The 23,589-nt window shown below is 35.0% G+C and overlaps 1 protein-coding gene across 4 annotated transcripts in view; it reads left to right on the top strand.

Moving 5' to 3' along the window:
* GRIK2 (glutamate ionotropic receptor kainate type subunit 2) overlaps window positions 1–23,589 on the top strand; it is a 648,000-nt gene that overhangs the window by 266,616 nt on the left and 357,795 nt on the right. For all 4 annotated transcript variants that reach the window (XM_081795767.1, XM_081795769.1, XM_081795768.1 and 1 more), the window contains exons 4-6: window positions 12,002–12,183; window positions 18,483–18,536; window positions 21,803–21,976. In XM_081795767.1, the coding sequence (XP_081651893.1) occupies window positions 12,002–12,183; window positions 18,483–18,536; window positions 21,803–21,976 (410 nt within the window). The remainder of the gene's footprint in view (window positions 1–12,001; window positions 12,184–18,482; window positions 18,537–21,802; window positions 21,977–23,589) is intronic.

Below are 23,589 nucleotides of genomic sequence, written 5' to 3' on the forward strand. Positions count from 1 at the left end.
GCAAACATCTACTGTTTATGTTTTACTTCTGCATTCACAATTCAAAGCACATGTGACGTGCTGCCACAAATTTCTGATATATTAACATCTTTCAGCCATTCATATGACAAGATGTATGCTCAAAGCATAATTGCTGAAGGCATTGGGAGTTAATGGTACTCTTTTCTGGGACAAAAATATAAAATAAAATCTGAGCTCCTGAAGAGCCACATTTTACCTGGCATGTTCTGGTAAGTGTTGTTAGTCATGGGCCCACCACATAAAACTTTTTAAGCTGCTTCATCAGTGTTGATTTTAAATCATATTTGATGTATTAAGTGGCAGGATAAACCCAGTAACAGTAGCATCCTGGGACAGAGCCAAAATAAGCTCTGTGAAGGATCGTTTGTGGCTTCATAACTGCACTGACCTGGACACAAGTGGGGATTAAACAACAGCAGGTTAGCTAATCAGCCCTGTCTGGAGAGTGGAAGTTGGGTTATCACAAGCTGAGAGGGCGGGTAGAATGACGGAAAGACGTGTACATCTGAGCAGTACAAATCTGGAGACAAAGGAGCCTGCAGTGTGGCCATCAGAATTGAACAATGGGGTGGGCTGGTTCCACTGAAGGTGGGTCAGTAACACTGCAGGTGATGAAGTAGCTCTGAAGAAGGATGGAGAATGCTGTGAAGGAGGAGGACTGGACAGAACCCCTGGTTTGCCTAGGACGTTCCTGACTTGTGCTTGTTTTCCTGTTCTGATTACTATGCACTTAATGTCTATCTCTGAGACTCTTAAAAAGACCCCAGTTTGATGAAAAATAATAAAGTGACTTTAATTGTAAATAACCATTGAATCAAAATATAACCAACCTCTGGTCACAAATCAAAGTACTTTCTTTTGAGGGAGTTTCTAAAACATTGTTGTGATGCATTTCTGGGTTGTGTTGGTTTGTATGTTTGTCCAGAATCTCTTTGAGGGAGTCATTTTAGTCTCTATAGTTCAGGCAAGGCTCATTTTCATCTCTCACAACCCACTGATCCATCTAACTTCAACTCTTCTGCTCTCACCAAAATAATCTCAATCTGGGCCAGACAGACTCCTTCTTTGGATTTTGACATAATTTGGGATGAAAATCTCTCTTTATAAGTGTGAAATCATGTTGGTTATCTGTGCCATCAAATGGGAAAATGTTGAAGCGTAACAAAGGCAACACAGAGGAAGAGAGAACAGAGCAACAGAGAAAGAATGCCTATCTCCAAACATGCCTGGAGTTTATTTTCAGTTACAGGATGCACTGAGTTCCCTTTTTGTTCAAAGCATTGTGAATTAGGTCTGCACATATTACCAAGAGAGTTCTGACAAAAACACTGCCTTCTCATTACACTGCGCAGCTTTTTATTTGCCCTATCTCATTATACCAGGCATAGGCCCACATTCAGCATCTGTATGAATAGGACAAAGAGAAATTAGATGATAGGATGGACCTAGAGCTGAGTCAGCCTAGGATAAAGCCACTTAACCATGACTGTGGTGCCCCTATAGTAAGCACAGCACTTAAGTTGCCATGGCTGGAAATCAGTCACTAACGTGCTTATCCTCTCGTGAATCAGATGCAAGTAAGTTGTCATAACAGTAAGCTAATACAAATACACCGATAATTCTGTTGGCTCCTCATAAATGGAAGCATTCTAAATAGAAAATGGACCTTAGCACATATTGAACTTAGACCTCAAGGCTGTAGCAGCCAAAGACTTTTACCGTTGGCATGGTCAAAAGCACTCTTTGCTTTCTAATGATGACATAATTACTTTTTCTCATAGCAATGAGAGAAGAAACAGGGACAACATATTTTGGTATTGACTTGGGAAATAATCAGCCTGGCAGCCTCTGCCTTCCAGGGATCATACATATCCTCCAGGTAACACCTCAGGTCAGTGCATTTTCTGAAGCAGGCTGTTATCAGGTAGGAGCCCTGTGAGGTGGTGTAGAGCTAGTCTTGCAGCTCGGACCCAGCCTCAAGCACATGGTAGAGGAGTCTCCCTCTACTTGTCCTAGAGAATCATAAGCCACTGTTGTAATCTGCCTGATGCTTTGGAATTCTTTGGAATTGAGTTGAGCCTAAGGACTCCATCTTTCAGTGGCCACTCAGCATAGTTCCACCTAACTGCTCTCATAGTATCCAGGCCTGTACTAAAACTGTCCTGTGTTCCACCTTAAAAGTTCCAGATCACTGTACTCGCCAGACTTATGAAATGAGCCTAATAGGTTATGGATTGCTGCTAGATATATGCAGACATAAAATGTGTAAGGTCAGTGCTAGTCAGGAGGCTTTTAGAATAATCCATCTGCAAGATAATACTAGCTCAATTCAGTGTATTAGAAGCAATAAGAGTTGGTAGAAAGGATTTTCTAATAGTTTGGATATAAGATATGCTAGCAAGAGCTGATCAAAGATAATACCAAGGTTTTTGGCCTGGGTAAATGGAATGATAAGAGTTGCCATTATACTATGTGGGGAAAACTGAGGGAGGAGGAGTTTTGGATGCTGAGGACATGAAGAGCCAATTTTGGAATGTTATATATTATTTACTATATAACAAAGTAAAGACGCTACATTATTCAGGAGACTCCAAGACCACCTTCCCTTCTGACACCGATTGCAATTTCAAATGTCCCCAATATCACCATCAAGTTTGATAATTCACTAAAACAGCTCAGAGAATGACTGAAAGTGGTTATTCTCTTTGTTACAATTTATAGCATCAGAAGGATACAGATTTAGGCCAGCTGAGAGAAGAAGCACATGGGACAGAGTCCAGGAGAGGGTCCACCCTCAGAGATTGCAGTTGTCTTCCTCCAACAACTCGACTTGTGGACAGTGCTAACTTTTTCAGGCAACAGTGAGTGACAGTACGCACGGAGTATTGCCGACTAGGAAAGCTCATGTGAGCATTGGATGTCCAGAGTTTTTACTGGAGATCGGTCATGTAGACATGGCTGAACACACACTTGGCTGACCTGTAGTCTCTAGCCCCATCCAGAGGCTGAGCTGACACCTCAAAACCCAAAGCCCCTAACATAAATCACATTGTTAGACTATCCAAAGACACTCTTATCAGGCAGGACAGTCCAAGGGCTTAGAGAGCCAATAACAAAGGCCAGACCTCTCTTTGGCAAGGTTAATTTTTTACTACCCAACTGTCAAATAGGAAAGTGAATTTAGGACTCTAGAGTTCAAGGAAGAGGTCTGGCAAGAGATATAAGTTTGGCAGTTATCGGCATATAGATGGAGTATTAATTAGGTTCCTAGCAGGAAGCAGGATTTACTTAGATGCTTGAAGTGAAGAGATTTTGATAGAGACCACTCATAAGATTGCAGGAAGAGTCTGGGGAAAAAAAAAACAAAAACAGGGCCTGTTCACACACTCACACACACACAGTGATTTTGGAGCTCCGGGAGAGAAATTAATTACCAGAAACCAGTGAGAAGGTTTAATATGTGCCAGGCACAGTACTGATTCATATGCATTAGCTCATTTGATTTTTTTCTGGATGGTATTAATTATTATGGTCACATTTTTATAGATGAAAAAACTAAAATTTGGAAACTTGAAATATCATCTGTAGTGATTCGGTAGAAAGTTAATGAGGTGGGATCGATGCAGACTGCCATGCCACAATATGGTTCAGAAATTTGGCATCACGATACAGCATAAAAGGATGGCTTATGAAAAGGTTGCATATGTGTTTGAAAGGTCTCAGCCTTTCTCCATGATTTACCTGCTAAAGATTCTTCAGGTTCTGTCAGTTTATTACTTCCCCATTTAGGTCTTTCCAGGAGGCTTTTGCTTTGCTAGATCAGTATTGTGAGCACGTGTGGTATGGACTTTCCAAATGGAAACAGAGCAGAATAGAAACATCATGGCCAGATTATCCTGTGGGGAGAAGTCAGCACAGAGATAAATAAGATTTCCCAGGGAAATAGAAACAGAAGAGGTGCATGTATGTGAGTGTGTGCGTGTGTGTGTGTGTGTGTGTGTGTGTGTGTACACATGAGCCTGGTTGTGTGTGGACACATACATGTGTGTTATGTGTCAAAGCAAGTTTTCAGAATTTGGGGAGGTTTGAGAAGAAGAAACAATATAGAATTTTAATAAGTTGCTTTAGACAATAAATGTATATGCTTTTTAAATGTTTTCAGGAGACTGTAAGTGTCTGAGTTCCTGTTTGGATTCTACTTATTTGAATGCATCCTGGTGCAGGGTTGAACTTTGCGTCCTGCATTCATATAGAGAGCATGGTGCCTGAAATGTATTGTCTGCACTGTATTATATTCCATTCTGAAGCGTAAAAAGGCTTTGCCATCAATAAAACAATATCATGGATAGGATTTGATGACACTAATAAATAATGAGGAGACCTTAATAAAAGGATAACTATTGGTAGGCCACTATGCCTACCCCATCACTCGGGTTCAAATCCCTTAACTGAAATATGCCTTTGAACCCAGAACTGGTCTCAAAAACATTTTTCACACAGTGCTACAGCTAGCCAGGGACAGTCAATTGACCTTGACATGTAAATTGAAACTCATTTGCTACTTGGTTTCTAATATATCAAGCTAAGTGTTTTTATATGTTTTGAGTTTTGAATATATTAGACTCTAGCATACTTTAAAGATACAGCAAATTTCAAAAAGAGAGAGGGCATTCTCTCTCTGTAAGGTTATTATTATGATTTGAAGATTTTCCTCCCAGGAGACCAGCCCTCTAATTTTACTCTCCATAGCTTTCTCCCCCTCTTCTAAGAAGATGAAAACCACTTTGGAAGTTTCTTTTCATCTTCCCTGTCTCTTCTCCCTTTTTTTTTTCTAGACCCCAATTTTCTTTATTTTCTATTTTCCCTGTACTGATGAACAAATCTACCTCATCTCCATGGAGAGGAAGGCAGGCAAAAATTTGGAGACAGAATTATTTTCAGTGGCAATCTACTTCTCTTCTCTAAGCCACCTTTGATTTTCTTATTATGATCAGCTCCCTTGTGTATATTTAAAGCATTACCATAGATTGGAAACTCCATAACTGGTATAGATATTTTATTTAGTTTTCTTTAAAACACTCTGTAGCAGAAATATAACATTCTAATAAAAATAACTCCCTGAAATGTTTGGCCTCTCAATGAATTCTCTTTTCTCAACTGAAAAAAGGGGAGGGGGTGATGATGAAGCATTGAATGTGGATGAGTCATTCTTGTATAGTTTATTACACAATGCATTTGAAGGGTAGGGGAGAGGTCTGGCCTGCACAAAGACCACATTAATTGAAATGATAAATAGTCCTGATGAGTGAGCCAGGTGGCAAAACTCTAGTTTGTGTGGCTGCTGAAGTGGATACCTGGGTATAGGAGGAAACTTGGGACTCCCTTCCTGGGGCTGGGGAGGCTGGGCCTGCAGAGAGGCAGTGTGATTGATCTCTTTAAGAAAGTGCCAGCTGGAGTGTGCATAAATGGCTCCTTCTGGCTTCTCCTTAAAAGCTGAATTGATGGCACCTTCTGAAAAGAGCAGCTCAGACCTCTGTCCCCTGTTAGCTTAAGATAAACCTTGATTTCAGCAACTGTAAAATATCTGAAAGTAGAAAAAGGTTAAAAAAATGTACTCAGTGAAGAAATTAAAGAGAATAGAGTGTAACTCATCTACCAAAATAAAGGGATAATTGCAATGTGGTGCTCTTTTTTGTTAGAAGATTTTCAGGAACCCATCTGTGCCGATTGTTTCTCTTTTATTATCATTACATCAACTAATTACATTAGGGAAAGAGAGGGCATTTTAATTAAAAGATTGTTTTAAGGAGTTATAATTCTACTCTTTCATTAAATAACTTCACTGCATGCCAAATTTGTTAAAGTATGCTCCATTTCTGAAAATTGTTGTTTGAAAATTATTGTATTAACCACATTTTCAACAAAACAAAGTTCATCCTTTTATTTAATGTCATAGATGCGTTCTTTTTTATTTCTCCATTTTGACCAAAGAATCATAGGAAATTACCACATGTAAACCATCCCAATTATATTAAGAAGCTTACTTTTTTTCCTGTTTTATTTTACACAGCATACATATTTAATATATGATGAATTTGATTAAGGTAATCTTTCCTGAAATTGGAATGTTTTTAGAACATGATAATTTGCAGGGGAATATTGGGGGAAGTAGGAAGATCAATAGAGATCCACAGAGGAAAATGCATACCCAGTATTGTAAGTAGGCATTCCTGCTGTTTAAACCCATTTCCCTTTGGATAAAAACCTCATCCAGGTACATTAAATTGCAGGGATGCCATTAAACAACTCATTAAATAAAGTGGATAAACATCCATTCTTTGGATATTTTGAATCCATCTTCCTTTTTGTCAACTCTCTCTTTCTCTTCCAAGTTGTCCTAAATAACAAAATCCAGAGATTTGTATGTAATTACCAGATAAAGGGAAGTCATAGGATCTAGAATGGAAAAACAATGTCACAGGATAGAGCAATGAAGACTTAGAAGGCAAGAAAGAAGTCTAAGCACCTGGTGCTGGAGATGGTGAAAAGCCAAATTTAAAAATCATGTTTCTACTTTCAGTATTCAAACAACTCTAGATTTCTGTCCCCTGATTGGAATCCTGAACTACTTTTATTCCAAAAAACTGAATTAAAAAGCTTCACAGACATAACTTCTGTGTTAAAAAAATGTATCTCATGCAGTTCAAGACTGAAAAAAATACAGTTATTGCAATCATTATATTTGCCCGTGAAACAATGTTTTGCACATAGTAGATGTGCAGTAAAATATATGCTGAATGAATGAATAAAAGGGACACTTCACTCTAATTCTTAAGTAGGAGATGGTAGTTCCTACTAGCAGCAGTTGTTTTTATTTATTTTTTTATTTATTTTTATTTTAGCTCTTCAATATTATTCCTTAGGGAAGCTAGCAAACTGAAATCTGTTACATTAATGCCAGCAGGGATATATATGTGTGAAGAGAATAAGTAAACATTTATTGCACCTGATGGCTCAATGGACCATCCACATGAGCTCTTAAGAGACTTGAAAATACTTGCCAGGATTTATATTTAGGGTGAACTCTGCAAATACTATTTGTGGATTTTTATCCTTCAGAAAATTTCTATTTTTTTAGTCACTTGAGATTTTTCAACTCAAAGCTGTTGGATAAATCTGTAGCCAGCTATGTAGCTTCTTTTTCTTGGGTAATGAGTTAATCTCTTAAAATTTTTATTAAAATTTTGATGTTGTTAGGTTTTCAGTCAAAATCAGTGCCAAAATAACTTCCAAGAACAGATTTAAATACCAGCACTTTAAAAAAAAAAATTACTACAGTCTTCCTAATCTTTGCCAAAATAACAACATTGACAACTGCTACTTTTCGAGAGTCTAATATGTGACAGTTCCTTTTTTGGTGTTTTGTAATTAGTACATATATGATTTTACCCTGTTATGGAGAAGAGGAAGGCAAAGCAGAAAGAGATATGATGTCTTGCACAAAGTCATACAGATCATATCTATATATATTTTTAAATTTTTTTTAATGTTTATTTTTGAGAGAGAGAGAGAGACAGAATATGAGCAGGGGAGGGGTAGAGAGAGAAGGAGACACAGAATCCAAAGCAGGCTCCAGGCTCTGAGCTGTCAGCACCAAGCCTGATGCAGGGCTCGAACCCACGAACCGTGAGATCATGACCTGAGCCAAAGTCGGATGCTTAACCGACTGAGCCACCCAGGTGCCACCAGATTGTGTATTTTTGAACGAAGATTCCAACCAGCACTGAGAGGCTGTTTCTACTATGATAGACTAAATCCCCCAAATTTATATTTGACTTGCATAAAATCTTGTAAGATAAGTAAAGCCAAGGATAGCTTTTTTTTTCCTTATTCAGCAAAAGGTGTTATTAGATCATTCTGCATTTATATATTTTATGAGAATAATAGAAAATCCGAGCTAGGAAAAATTTAGAAATAATCCAATTAGTAATTCTTTGACTTTTTGGTTTTTATATCATCTTACATTCTTTTTTTAATGTTTTATTTATTTTTGAGACAGAGAGAGACAGAGCATGAGTAGGGGAGGGGCAGAGAGAGAAGGAAACACAGAATCTGAAGCAGACTCCTGAGCCGAAGTCGGACGCTTAACCGACTGAGCCACCCAGGCACCCCAATCATCTTACATTCTTAAGAATAATTAAAGATCTCTAAAAACATTTGTAAGATTTTTGTAAGTTTCTTTAATATTTGACTTGGTGGAAGGAAGCTGGGATTTTCATATCTGATTCCTTATTCAATCTGCTGTGACATCATCTGTGTCTCGTAACCTCTACTGGAAGACTCCATTGTCAATGTGGGAGAGAATGAAAGAAAAAAGCTTTAGTATTATTATGTATTATTATTAAAATAGTTGGACCTTAGGGAACACCCCCAAAAGAGTATAGACATGTGTGGACCTTACTTTGAAAACTGCTGATCTAGATAAAACTCATTTAATAGACATAGAAACCAAAGTGTCCCATCAATCTGTTACTGAACTCAAGTCTGATGATGGATTAGGAAGGGACTGATACTTTCCTACAAGGATATTATATGTGATTAGGGTGGGCACTAAGCTACACTATGGAAATACATGGAGATGATTTTGAGGGAGTCTATTTTTACCTCTCTCCTGCTCCTACTAATGGCACAATAATCTGCCCCCACCTCCCTAGTAGAACTGTCCTTGCCTGGGTCATCAGTTATCTTCTAGTTAAATTTAATAAAACTTTCTTAAAGTGTTTACTATTATTTCTTTGTTACTAGCAACCCTTGACATGGATGATCACTCCCCTTCTTTTGAACCCTCAGTTGACCTGATCCTCCCATGATCTCATGCTCAGTGGAAGCACTCTCTCCCCCTAGTTGTCCAAGCCAGAAATCTGGGAAACTTCCCTGACTCAGTGCTCTCCCTCACGAAGTACTCTCAGTATTTTTTTAAAAATCTCTTTCTGGTCCATCCACTTCTTTCTCCATCTTGCCCTGTACACACATCTTTGCATTTTCTAGCCTGCATTATTCCAACTGTCTTCCAACTCTTTCTTCCTCCAGTTTTAGCTCTTTTGATCTGTCATCCATACTGAAAATCTGAGTGGTTCTTTTGAAATGCGGATTCCAAGTGGGCACTTTCCACCACCTTTAAGACCTCAACTCTAAAGTAATTTACATGGGCTTCTTAGGCAGCCTCATGCCCCGTTAAATTAAACTTTCATCACTTCTTCCTTGCTTCTTAAGATTCTTTGCTCATGCTCTCTCGCTCCCCTGCCAGTATAAAAACTGTTTTGTTCTGTTTTTTCTTCTATCTATTCCTTCCACTCTTACTCTTTTTAGTCAGGTAGTAACTTAGATGTCACCCTCTTGGAGTAATTTCTGTAAGCACTCTCATCCCGAGTTAGAGGATTCTGCTATATATTCTTCTTCAATAATTGCACTTCCCCCATCAAAGTATTATTTGCCACTTTTTATTTATAATTGCCTGCTTAATGACCTTTACCTGTCCCCACCCCTCATATATTTTTAACATGGTATGGGTAGGAGATTTGTCTATTTTATTTTTTATTGTGCTGCCAATATCTAAAACAATGCTTGACCTATAGTAAGAATTGAATAAATTTAACAAAATTGTTTGATGCAAGAGTAAATGAATGATGTCTTCTTTTCTTTCTCTCATTCCTACAGTCAGTTGTATGTACAGATTTCTGATTCACTTTTCCTAATGAAGTTGGAATTCATTCTTTGAACTATTTTATTGTTTTATGATGCTAGCTAATACAATATAGTTATTATCCTATCATATCATTATGCCAAAGTGTTTCAAGGAGTGACTCACATATGACACTGAAATCAGACTTATGTTTGGAAATTGGTCTTACTTTTTGATGACCAGGAAAATCACCTGGGAAGATTGTTAAAAAATGTACATGCATGAGTCCTATCCTCTAAAGGTTCTGATTCAGCTTTTATATTATAACCAGCTTCATAGATTACTGTCATACCTTCCAAAGTATGGGAGCCATTGCCTTACTACAATTATACTTTGGTTTATTTATAAAAGTAGTTAATGCTACTACCCTTTAACAATTTGTTAACAATCTGTTCTAATTTAGTTGCAGAGCACTCCTGTGTGCAAACAAACATATAGCGTTTTATACATGTTCTGGAGGATTTTATAAGCCCAATGTTACACTACTACAATTAAGCAGGTGTTATAAATTCAAATATTTGTTTTTATCTTTGTTTAACCCAAGTTTACATCTTTACTCATTATATGTACATTAATTCTCTGGACTGAATTGTATTATGTTTAATGAGTACATTGAATATAAATTATCTATGTAATACTTATTTTAATATAGCTAGTACATCTAAATTTATAAAACAAAATAAGATAATTGTAGTATGTTGTGTAATTTATGCAACAATTATTTGTAGAATTTTAAATGGCAAAATTCTCATAACTTACAATGAAGTAAATTTTATGGCACAATATTTTAAAAGCAAAAGATACTAGGTATATTTGTAAATTTACATATTTTTACATTGTATGTCTCACTCCAGAATGAAAATACTGAAAACTAGTTATGTTAATTTTATTAACTATGTTACAACATATTAAAATGTGTATAGCATTACATGTATAAGACCTATTCATTTAAAAATTGAATGAAAAAGATTCCTAGAATTAGATTTTACTCCCTGTATCATGTGTTATTTTAATACACAGATTGTTTTTACTCACAATAAGATATATTTTTATTCCTGTTATTCCAATTTCTAAATAGGGTAAAATCACACACACACACATACTCACATATATTGTTTGCAATACTAATATTTATGAAGGTAGTTCTTCAGGGAGATAGAAATGGAGAAAAATATAGAGATGAAACGGGAAAAAAGGTAAATAAGAAAGTAGTAGGAGGAGATGAGGAAATTTCTTCATATCATTCCAAGATAGAATAGAAGTAGATGATCCTTTTTTCTTATCACACCTTTTAATATGTTGAGTCTTTCATATGAGTTCTTGAAGAGGTTTCATTGCTTGAAGTTTGTATGAAAAAATAAATTTGATGGTATGTCTCTATTATTTAAAAATGCCTAACAGTTCTATGACCTATTGAACATGTGTCTATTAATTTGATATACTTTGAAACATAATCAGGAGCTATTTCTCTAGGAAAATATTTGCTTTACTAATACCGTGTGTGGTTATATTGATTTCTGGAGTTAATGTTATATCTAACAAACAATACAAAAAATGTTTTATTTCTTTAAGTAATTTAATAATGGTCCAGGCTACTACTTAGAGTCTATTTTATTAAAGAAAGTTACTTTACTCTTACATATATACCAAATTACTAGACAATTAGTTGTAAACAAAAACAAAAAAGTAACTCTAGTTTCTAACACCGGAGAATATTAACATAAATTATGTCCACTATAAAATACAGTGTTAAGTGGACAAACTGGAACAATAGTCACCGACTTACAACAACCTTTAAGACATAGTCACAAACTACTATTAATGTAAAATGCAAAACAAAACAAAATAAAACTCTATGTGTATCTGTGGAAATGCAGAGAAAATGTGTGGAGGAATAATATTTGTAAGCTGTTAACTGTGACAACCTTATAGGAGCAGAATTGGGGTACAAAGGGAGACAGACTGTTTTTGTTCTATATCCTTTTATTTATTTGAATTATTTTCATCAACTTATGTATATATTTCATAATTTGAAAAATACCTTAAAGAATTTGAAAAATGATCATTCTAACAAAACTAATGGGATCTGGAGTTAGGAAGTAGGAATTTCAATGGTCCCACCATGAATGCACATATACATGGTCAAGGAAATCAGGCATTGTAGTGAGTGTGTTCTGTGATTTTATGACCTACTCTGTTTTTTCTCTAATCTTCTTTTTCCCTCCTTTTTCATTAAAGGTCTCATTCGTTTGCAGGAGCTCATCAAAGCTCCATCACGGTACAATCTTCGGCTTAAAATCCGTCAACTACCTGCTGATACAAAGGATGCAAAACCCTTACTAAAGGAAATGAAAAGAGGCAAAGAGTTCCATGTAATCTTTGACTGTAGCCATGAAATGGCAGCAGGCATTTTGAAACAGGTAATCTTTAATTTACTTAAATTCTTGGTTTCTTTATTGAATTTGCATTTAAAGCATGGCCTTTTTTTTTAAGCAAAGTGTTATTGTCACATGGTTAAAATGAGTCGTAGAAGTCACCTTGAGGTAATTTTCTGATAGAAAAATCTGACATTTGCTTTTAATTAATTGTCTATAAGAAAAAGTAATGTAAATACTGATGATCTTCAAAACACATTGTTTGAAGTTCTGAGGTTTTTTCAAATGGCTACAATGCTGTTTGTTAATGTGAATGCTGGTTATTATGATAGATATTTGTACTGAAAGGAAGGAATAAACTGACAGTCAATGATTGAGCAGCTCAACCGTTAAAATCAACCAGTTGAAAAAAGAGAAAAAAAGATTTGCTATTTAGCTGGCATCTTCTAGGAGATCCCTTGCACATCACTTATTTAATCAGCACAATGATCACATGAGGTAGAGACTATCTCCACCTCACAGATGAAGAAACTGAGTCTTGGAAAGATTGAATAACTTTCTCAATGCCCACCAGCAAGGAACTAACAGAGGGATTAATACCTCACCTAGTGATGTTAAGTATTCATTCCAGAATAAAGCATTGCTAAGTCAAAAGTTAATACTAAAATCAATCAAACGAAATAATTTATAGCAGTAAAACCTTTTAGTGTTACTTTTGTACTATTCCAACCTAACAGTATACTGGAAAACAGCAATTATTATTCTCCCCTATATTACAGACGAGAAAAGAGACTGATGTTGGGCATTAAATGGCTGGTATGAGCCCATATATTTACTATGTAGTAAAGTCTAGATTTGGATTCAAGTCTTTGTAGTTTGTTTTTCAAGCTCTTGTAAAGACACTGGCTGATATCACAGTGGCTTGGGATTAGTCAACTGTCCTGAAACCTCTCATGTATAAGATAAAATATCACTATTGGAGAGTTATGCAGATTCAGATGTCAAATTATATCCCATAAAATATAACTATCAATTGTAAATGCCTGTTATAACATGGTTAGTTTATTAAGCAGATGGTTGTCCAATCTTCCAATATGAATGTTGGTTTCACTGCAATAAAATATTTAATTGGATTTGGAAAATTGCTCTAGTGTTATATTTGGGTAGTAAAGCATATGAGATTTGGGTGTGTCTTTGCTTGTTGTTGTTTTTTGTTTTGTTTGGTTTTTGGTAGTGAATAATCAGTGAAATGCAGAGTAGGAATTTGTTTTTCATGTAATACCAAAGACAATTCTTGATCACATTTAGAATATACAGGCTTGGAAAGGAGACCTTTCCTTTATGCCCAGAGTGAGTAGTATTCTACGATTTTCAGTGACAGAGCTTTGGTCGGCTTTCTCTAGGCTTCCAGCAAGTACGTAAATGATCAGTTGTCTTGTCTCTAGAGTAACTAACTGACTTATTTTGCTATCAACTTAAAAATAGAATTGCCATTCTGCCTTCTATTTGATATATCCATTATAATTGGTTTCTTATATGTAACCTGCTCTGTTTGTAAAATAAAAACAGAATTAAGATAATATTTAAAATATATATAGCAGAAAAGGTTACATAATTTTAGCAAGATTAGTAGAATCTTTGCAAGATTAGTAGAAAAGTCACAGCACAGGTAAAATGATTATATGAGACTTAAAATGAAATCAGAGTAACATTATTACACAGAATGTGTATGTTCAGAATCTGTAACACTAACAGACCACATGTATGATGTTTGTTTTTTATCTTACCTTGTCCTAGAGAGCATTTGTTCCACATTTGGATATCAGTTATTCTAGAAATGAATTCAAGAAGAAAGCAAATAGCTTCCTTATAAATGAAGCAACACATTTAATAGGACTCCATTTCATGATTTATAAAATTTTTTGGAGATTTCTCAACATTGGTTAAAGACAGAAGTCCGAAGAAATGGTATAGGAGTTGGAGAGCAGGCATAGATGGGCTTTCCTTGTGTGGCTTAATCTAAGATCCACTAATAGGAGTATCCAGAAATATGGATAGGTTCATCAAGTTAGCCCTATTTGTTTCATTGTTTTATTTATTTTAACTAAGTGAGCCTTTCTTAAATATTGGGCAAAAGTGAACTTGAAGTTTTCTTCCCTGAATGCTTTAAAAGGGACTGAAGCTTGAAGCTGGCTATTTGAATGCAGTAATTGGCATACATGCCTTAATAACAAAAGATTCCATCTCCACCCAAATTTGTCAAAGAGAATCCCCTATGGCAGGGCGAAGATGATCTGCATTTAAGCCTCACAAGGTCATTCTATTACAGAAAAAAGTATTAATCAAGACCTTGAAAGTCTAGATTAGAGACTGTGAAAATTTTTAGGCTGGAAAAATGTGAAAGCAGATGCAAATAAACTTCCACGGCATCACGAAGTAAAATTAAATTAAATTTTAAGAAATATGTCTAAAGCCCACCTCTTCAATTGTTAACTTTGAGTGATGTAACTTCTGGATACAACCTGGAGGATAAACCGATTGCATATTATATGCCTAGAAGTGTTAATTTGTCAAATGGCATTGTTAGCACTACTCTAGTTAAATGTTGGGGATTTCTAATAATATTCTGATTTTGGAAAATCTGTGGCATTTCTTTCCAGGAAGGATAATACAGTACAACCAATTTTTCTATTGTGGCCACTCTCATTTATTTATACATAAAGAGATATTAATTTTATTTTTATTAATGTGGTTTGAACGGTCCATACAGTTCATTCAAAAATAGTGGCAAGGGCGCCTGGGTGGCTCAGTTGGTTGAGCATCTGACTTCAGCTCGGGTCATGATCTCACAGTTCATGAGTTCAAACCCTACATCTCTCTCTCCGCTGTCAGTGTGGAGCCCACTTCAAATCTTCTGTTTCCCCCCACTCCACCTCTCGCTGTCCCTCCCAGCTTGTTCTCTCTTCCTCTTTCTCTCTCTCAAAAATAAATAAACATTGAAAAAATAATGAAAAAAGAGAAAAAACATTGGCAAGATGTAAGTGTTATAATTTAAAAAACATCCAGAACAAGTTTGTGGTGTCTAAATGTGGTATCTCTCCCGATTGAATGGGGGCTCCAAATGTGGGGCCATGAGTGGAAGCCAGTGGTGCAGGCAGTGAAAAGAATTCACCTGAAGCAGAACAAAAGAGATAGAAGTTTATTGAATATACCACGAGGAAGTGGGAGGTAGGACAGCAAAGGAGAGGCTGTCTGGCAAGAGGAAATAGGTGGGGGCTGTCTGTAAAGAGGGAAGGTAAGGAGGTATGGCTACCTGGAATTTTCCTTTTAGGAACCTGTGCCTAGTTGTAAGTAGCCTGTTGGTTAGTTAGAGCCTGTGGATATTTTGAGGCGGATTGCCTGATAAGCCTATCTGTATCAGCTGGGTGGTCGCTGTGAGCCCCTTTGCCTCGATCAAGTTTCCATTCCTCAAGCCTGTTGTCTAAAAGTGGCCTCATAAAGTTCTTTTTTTAATTCCACTGGAAATTATTAACTTATCTTTCAAGAGAGATACCCTGTTGTCCTTTTTTTTTTTTTTTTTTTTTTGGTTAATGTTACAGTGTAGGTACTCAATCAAAAATAACTAACCTTCTCTATTTAGATCACACATCATAGTCCATAATTGATTCTTATTTTCAGAATCAAAGGCTGAAGGAAGGTCAATGAAAGGCATAAACAGTCCTCAGTCATCCCCTACAGATTTCTTCTCACAGTGATGAAGGAAGCTGTGGCTGGTTCAGAATACCCATGTCAGAAGCAAGCCACTCTCCCCGCCATCATCTCCTTAATCCCTTCCATCCCTACCTCCAAAACACAATTTTCAATACTGGCTTGAGATGAGGTTTTCAAAATATCAAGGTGAAAACAGGCAAAAAGTTTAGATTACATAGATCCTACAATGGATCTACATTCTTTGGGAACATAAAATATACCATTTTATAAAATGCCTTGTATCCAAAATCCAAGAATTAGAGACCTAGAGTTCATGTTTACTCACTATCTCAGTTTTTTTGGCCAATTTATTCATTGTTATTATTTTGTACTTTCCTCACTTATAAAATAAGTATAATAGTAGGACCTACCTCATAAGGTTTTTAATGAGGCTATCAGGAAGCAAGAATTTCTCCCCCTTCGGGGGTCCTTCTATCTGGACTAAGAATCAAATTGACATGAGAGAGATTAACAGGAGAGAAGCAAATTTAATACAGGGAATCCACACAGACGTGGAAATTCCAAAATAAGTTGGACAAAATGAGATATATAGATTATGCTGAACTAAGGAGAAGGGGGACTTTTGAGGAAAAGGATGCAATTCACAGGGCAGTAAGAAGAGCAGATGTTTGATAATTAGATGTTTGTCTATCACTCATATAACATTTATCTCTGATAACAACCCTTATTCTAGGAAAGAGTCCCAATTTAGATTTTTCTATGTTGTTAAAGAAGGGGCAAAAGTTTCTCTTGTGTCTGCAGGGTTTCATTTGCCTTCAGCTCAAAATAATCTTCACGCCAAAGTGGCCCATCTTGAGTCTGCTTGTTTTCAGCCTCTACAAGACTTATTGATTAAAATGTGCAATGTCCTTAGAAGAGTGCCTAACACATTTTGGGCATTATATGCTATTTATAGTTGTACATCTGAAGCACTGTTTCTTTCAATTATCTTTATCCATTTTTCTGTACCTGTTGAGTTGATAAGTAAAAACTATAGACAAGGATAATGTTGAGCTGTCATTATATAGTTCTGGAGTTGAGAAATCTTTTGTGCATATCCATCAGGAATAGTGAATACCTTCTACGAAGATAATCTTATAAACCTTTAGTAAGATACATTTTCTCTTACTTTGATTAAGATTCACACTTCATCAGAGCATTATTGGTTCATACAGTCTTTATTCATTCAGGAAATATTATCTGATAATTTGGTTCCTAAGTGTTGTACACCTAGTTCCATTTTGTGTGTGTGGTTGAGCAGGGGGGAGTTCACAAATGATGACCAAATATGTATTCTTATTATAAATCACAATATCACAGTATCTAAAGTCCTTTCCTTTGCTCAGTTTTTGATGCCGCCTTTCATTAACAAATGTTTCTCCCTTTTTAAAAAGTGTATTTTTATGTTCCAAAATTTTCACAAAATCTATTCTTTCTTAACTGAATAGCTTACTTCTAATATACAAATTTCATTTTAACTAACTAGTTAACACCTATCTATAAGCATAGAATACCCAGGGTGTAACTGAGACAGCTACTCAGCAAATGAATTTGTTACGTTAGTATTTTATGGAAAGTATTACATGCACCTGAGGATACTTGTTTCTAAGAGCTCTTCATTCAACTCAGAAATGCATCATTTTTCAATTACATTCACCAACTACTGTTCATTGATAAACAGCTATTTCAAAAAGTGTTCTCCTTTTCAAAGGAGAAATTGACATGTCTGAAAGTTCTAACCCAAAGTCCTTATTTTAAGATTGATAATCTAAAATTGACAAGGACTGGGGCACCTGGGTGGCTCAGTCAGTTGAGCATCTGACTTTGGTTCATGATCTCATAGCTCCTGGGTTTGAGCCCCACATCAGGCTCTGTGCTGACCGCTTGCTCGGAGCCTGGAGCCTGCTTCAGATTCTGTGTCTTCTTTGCTCTTTGCCCCTCCCCCACTCACACTTTGTCTCACTCTGTTTCTCAAAAATAAATAAATGTTAAATAAATAAATAAATAAAATTGACAAGGACCATAGAAGTATGAAATGAAATAGTAATTTGCAACTGGTCTGTTAGTAAAAGTAAAAACAAAAAAACATTTTTGTATCTGTACTTTTTGAAGAATAGTGGTGATTTACAGTTGCTTCATTAATGCTAAGGAAAGTCTCCAAAGTACTTTAAAAATCGTATTGGCATTGCCTTTGCCACAATTTTTTTCCTAATTGAGTAATAGTGTTCATCAAAATAAAATTGTGTTCCTCCTTAGGATATTTGTAGTGGAGACATTACAAATATAATGAACTAAAATGTGCTAATTTCAGGTTTGTTTCAAATTTAATGTCTCCTTTAATATGTAAAGCCATAAGCTTTACAATTGCAAACTTTTAGGTAATAGCTTTCTATCGAGAGAACTGGTTCGGAAATTCCTTCAGTAACCACTAATCTTCCTTAACTATGGAGAAAAGATTTAGGTTGATCCAGTTTTAATGTAACCTGAATATTATAGCCTAATTCTTCATTGTACCCTACTATTTTGTTCTCCTATTGACATATTTCATATGATGTATACCTTCAATATTAATATTTTTATTTTTTACTTCGTAGGCATTAGCTATGGGAATGATGACAGAATATTATCATTATATCTTTACCACTCTGGTAAGTAATTTATTAAAGCATAAAGATAATGCTCTAAATTTTATTGCTACAACTTTTCAGGATGGAAAATGGGTTTTTGAGTGAGAAGTAATGACTGGCACTTTTGTAGCTTATTTTTTTTGATAAAACACAGGAGGAATGAATCATCACTGGGAACAAATAATTCTTGGTAGGAAGCTGATGATTTTGAAATAATTTTATTTCAGATATCAATTCAAAATATTATATCTTATTTATATATTGCTTTAGAGTACTTCTAGAACATTATAGATTTCAAAATTAATTTGCTAAGAAATCAGTATTTTAGAAAATCACAAATTTTTATGTTGTTATCTCAGTTCTATTTACTTTACAAAAACCAGATTTATTGAAACACCTTTTAGTAGATTAAATTTTCGGTCCTGTTTATGCCTATTTTTAGTTGGATTTTTAAAGTCAATATGATTTAATTTGCAATTATCAAATTGAATGTTACCTTCATATTTTGTTTTTACACACCCACCACACAGTTCTTCCTTACTATGCATGAAACTCTGACCTCACTCTTTTATCAAATCTACTTACTCTTGGTTCTATGCCTTTATTAATATGTTATCCTGATTTTCCTTCCTCTGTGAAATGACTGTCTCTGTCACTAATTCTTTCCTGCTGTAGGGGTGGAAAATTTGTCCTCCTTCCCTTCTAGGTTCTTTGCCTGGTCTGATAATTAAATTGACATAAAACAGATTAACAGGAGAAAAAAAACAAATTTAATTTCATACATCAGGAGCCTCAAAGATATGAGACTCAAGGTCAGGTCAGGTAATTGAGCTAAGGAATGGGATGAGAGCCTGGGGCTTCAAATGGGAGGAAGGTAATTCACAGACTGATAGAAAGAGCAGATACTTGGTAATTAGAAGTTTACCCTGCTATACAGATAGATCTTTCAGATAAAAAAAAGTTATCTCTATTAATAGTTTTTTTTTTCTTTTTTTTTTTTTTTTTCTGGTACAGAACCACTATGTAAATTCTTTAAGATAGTTAAAACAGACAAAAGTTTTCCTGAATCTACTGGGTCTTGGTTGCCTTCAGACCACAGTAATCCACATGCAAAGTGGCATATTTGGGGGTGGCGTATTCTATTCTCCTTTATTGCCTATCACCAAAATTTGAGAGTATCTCCAGGTTTGAGACTTTATCCTATTTTCCTTTTTCCTCTTTAATTATTTTCTTCAGAACTGGTATGCATGTAAGAACTTCAATTATTACCTTTGATAAAATGAAATCTCAATATCCATTTGTAAGAGTCCTGAATTGTATTTTGCCACATTACAGAACAAGTCTGTTGTCACATTAAGATAATCTCAAATAATTTAAAACTTAATGTATTGTTCTCTAAATTGACACCTCTTCTGACTGCCTGCAAAGCTTCCATTGTCTGAATCCTATATCACCAACAAAGTTCTACTGTTTTTTCCTCCATACTATCTCTAGTTTGTGTCTCCATTCCCACAATGACCAGTTTAACCAATGCTTTCTGTTAACTCAAAAGTCTTCAATTTGGTCTCCTTGGTTTTAGGACTCTTGAAGCTATCAGACCAAATTACTAAAGTATAGTTGATCACAATAGCTTCCTATAAAAAAAACTCTCCTGCAATAGAGCTTCTTCACACAGTAGTTTGTATTTTACTTGCAAATACTATGGTTAACTGTGCTGTATCTCTATACTACTTCCCACCAGGCTATTTTTTGCATCCTGTAAGAAACTTAATGATAGGCTGCAGGAGAGGGATTGGAAGGCTTTACTCATTAGCAAATTTTATTTCAATGCAGTTACAACTAAATTCCACCATAATCATAAGCTTTTAGAGGAATCAAAAGTATCCCTTAATAAGGAAAAATAAATTAAAAAAAAAAAAAAGAAAAACACATTTAGGATTATAGAAGTCATTAGCCTATAATTGAAGGTCATTTTTTAATTTAATTTTAATCTAACATTCCTATTTTCTGTTGTTGCTATTTTCCTTCATGAATTCTGTTTTATAGAAAAACTGATCTAGATCAGTCTCCTGAGTAGGTTTTATGTTTTCTAGTTTTTGTGCCTTTACTGACACTTTGAATGACATCTGTTTCCCTTTTGCCTACCAAGAGCCTGGCCATTGTTTAATGGCAGCTTAGATCCCATCTGTTCTGTGAAGTTATTTTTGACTATAAAAATGGAAAGTTACCCATCTTGATTCTGACTCCTTGCACTTATCACTTCTACTCTTTTGCCCCCGTGTGTGTGTGTATGTGTGTGTGTGTGTGTGTGTGTGCATGTGTGTGTGTGTGTGTGTGTCCTTGGCTAGATTGCAAATGTTGAAAAATAAAACCCTAAAAATCCCTTATATTTTTCACAGCACAGAGCACAGTTCAGACCAATATCAGCTGCTCTCCACTAAATTTTAATCCTGTTTTGTGGCCTATGTAGCTGTATGCATCCAGGACAAGCTGCCTATAGAACCAATGGCATTACTCTTACCCTGGTTCCCAATATTGTCTGTAAGATCTAAGGATTAACTAATGCCAGCTTGAGGGAGGGCAGAGGTCCCACATGCTGCATGTTCTTATGGTGACATCCAGCTTTTCTGGATGCTTTGTCCCCTCTCTCCTGGGAAAATGAAATGGCAAATCCAGAACATTCACTACCATCTGGAAATGGGAGCCAAATCTAAAGTGTTCCTTACGGTGAACTTGTTGGGTAGAGTATAAAACAAAGGAACTGCCAGGGTTCCACAACCAAAAAGGCCAGTTTTGTTAACTTTTTCTCTCAGCTTTAATATAATTTTTGTTAGAAGCCATATATCATGAACTGTTTCTTAAAAAACAAATAAACAAAAAACAAAAGCAAAAAAAGTGCCAGTCACCAGTCAAGGAAGAAGAGCATAGAAAAAAAATCGAGTCAGTTAAAAATAAAATGTTTATGCATAAAATTTAAGGGCAAGCTATCCTTAACGTGGAGAAGGAAGCTTATGCAAATCTTAAATGCAGGTTTTAGAAAAGCCTGTTGTTTCACTGGTGGAATTAGAATATGATATATACATACATATTTATCTAGAATATATACATTTGCATTGGCAAAGCATGAAAATAACCTATTTGAATCTCGGTGATTTGTGATGGTTAACATCATTTGAGAAACAATCATGTTAGCTATTCTAAGGGAAGTAAAAATAATTGACTATTTTAATTATACATGTTTGTGAATATACTCTGTTGATAATAACACAAAGAAATTTGTCTTTCAGGACCTCTTTGCTCTTGATGTAGAGCCCTACCGATACAGTGGTGTTAACATGACAGGGTTCAGAATATTAAATACAGAAAATACACAAGTCTCCTCCATCATTGAAAAGTGGTCAATGGAACGGTTGCAGGCACCTCCGAAACCCGATTCAGGTTTGCTGGATGGATTTATGACGGTATGAATTCCCACTTAAAGATCAGTTTGTGTGTTTTAAGTGATATTGTATAAATCGCTAAATCTTCTGCATACAAACTTGGGTTTAATTGTTTGACATCAAAGGCATGATACCAGAGCTACTATTGCAAATAATTCTATTATGATTTTCTAAATTAATTTTATATGGTAAATTTGTACATGTATACAAGTATCTAAAAAGACATTACAACTATAGTTAGAATACCTGCAATGTAGAGATATCTCTAAGATTAATGGGTGCCATATATAGGATAAATTAGAGACTGAGAAGAAGATGTTAACCTAATAGTTATCCTTTGATCTTAACTACCCATACATGATTATTCTTCATCCTGTTGGTTTCTGATATCATATAGATGACCTACATCACACAAAAATATCCTTTGAGTTATTCACTCTTTATGGCTCAAGACCAACCAATAATCACACTTATCATTCTCAAGTCCTTGATTACACCTAGAAACTGGATTTATACATAAACTGTAAAGAAGGGTACATTCTTGTAGAAGTTTAGCTATTTATACCACTGCTGTCAGTGAAAATCTAAGGCAAGGCACAAATATAATTTAACATTTTCTGATAGCTATGTTAAAAAAACACAAAAAAAACAAGTAAAAATCAATGTTATTAATTTATGTCATTTAACTGATTGTATTAAAAAATACTATTATTTGAACAGGTAATCAGTATAAAAATTATGGCAGATATTTTTCATTTTCTTTTTGCTACTAAGTCTTTGAAAATTGTTGTGTATCTGACACCATACATATTAATCCAGACTAGTGACATTTCAAGTGCTCAATAGCCAACTATAAGTACTGGCTACCTTATAAAACCAGGTAGATTTATACTATACTACTTTTATACTATTCTATTTAAACAAATTATAAATGTCTGATACATTTTCATTAAATCTGTTTTCTGTAGACCAAATAATTGCTACAATTTAGGAAACAGCTAAACACCGTGGCAATCTGTACATTTCCTAAGTCATTACAACCTGCTTTTATTAAGTGTCAGCCTAAATGGAAATTTTATAAGCATAACATTCTCTATCCTGATGGGTGGAAAAGCTTTTTCTATTATGATTATAACTTTCCATTAATTGCTTCAATAGGGGTTCAAAGTGTGTTTTTAAAGTTGTAGCAAAATAAAAGTAAAAATTTGATTATTTTTTTCCTTAAAAGAAGATTTTTGTTTTTTTTGAGAAAAACAACCTCGTAGAATTTGAAAATATCTCATATTCACAATAATTTTTAAAGAAATAATATAAGGGGAATATCACTCTTTTACATAAAAATGGAAATAGTTGACTTATTCTAATATTTTGGTATTAACCTAAGATATAGTTGAGAAACTTTATTGGGAGGAAAATATCTAAATAACTTTAAAATGAATATATTTTTTTCTCTAAAGTATATCCAGATTAAAAATAAAATACAACCTAAAAAAATTACAAATATTAAGCTTTATTCTCAGTTTGAAGATGTTGAATTGAACTTTTGGAACTTAAGACAATGTTATTTTTTAAACTAAAATATGTCCTATATTTTTAATTGTCATTTTAATCATGTACATATTTTTTCCCACATA

Source organism: Panthera onca, chromosome B2, assembly GCF_046562875.1.
Source record: "Panthera onca isolate mPanOnc1 chromosome B2, mPanOnc1 haplotype 2, whole genome shotgun sequence".
NCBI classification, from domain to species: domain Eukaryota; kingdom Metazoa; phylum Chordata; class Mammalia; order Carnivora; family Felidae; genus Panthera; species Panthera onca.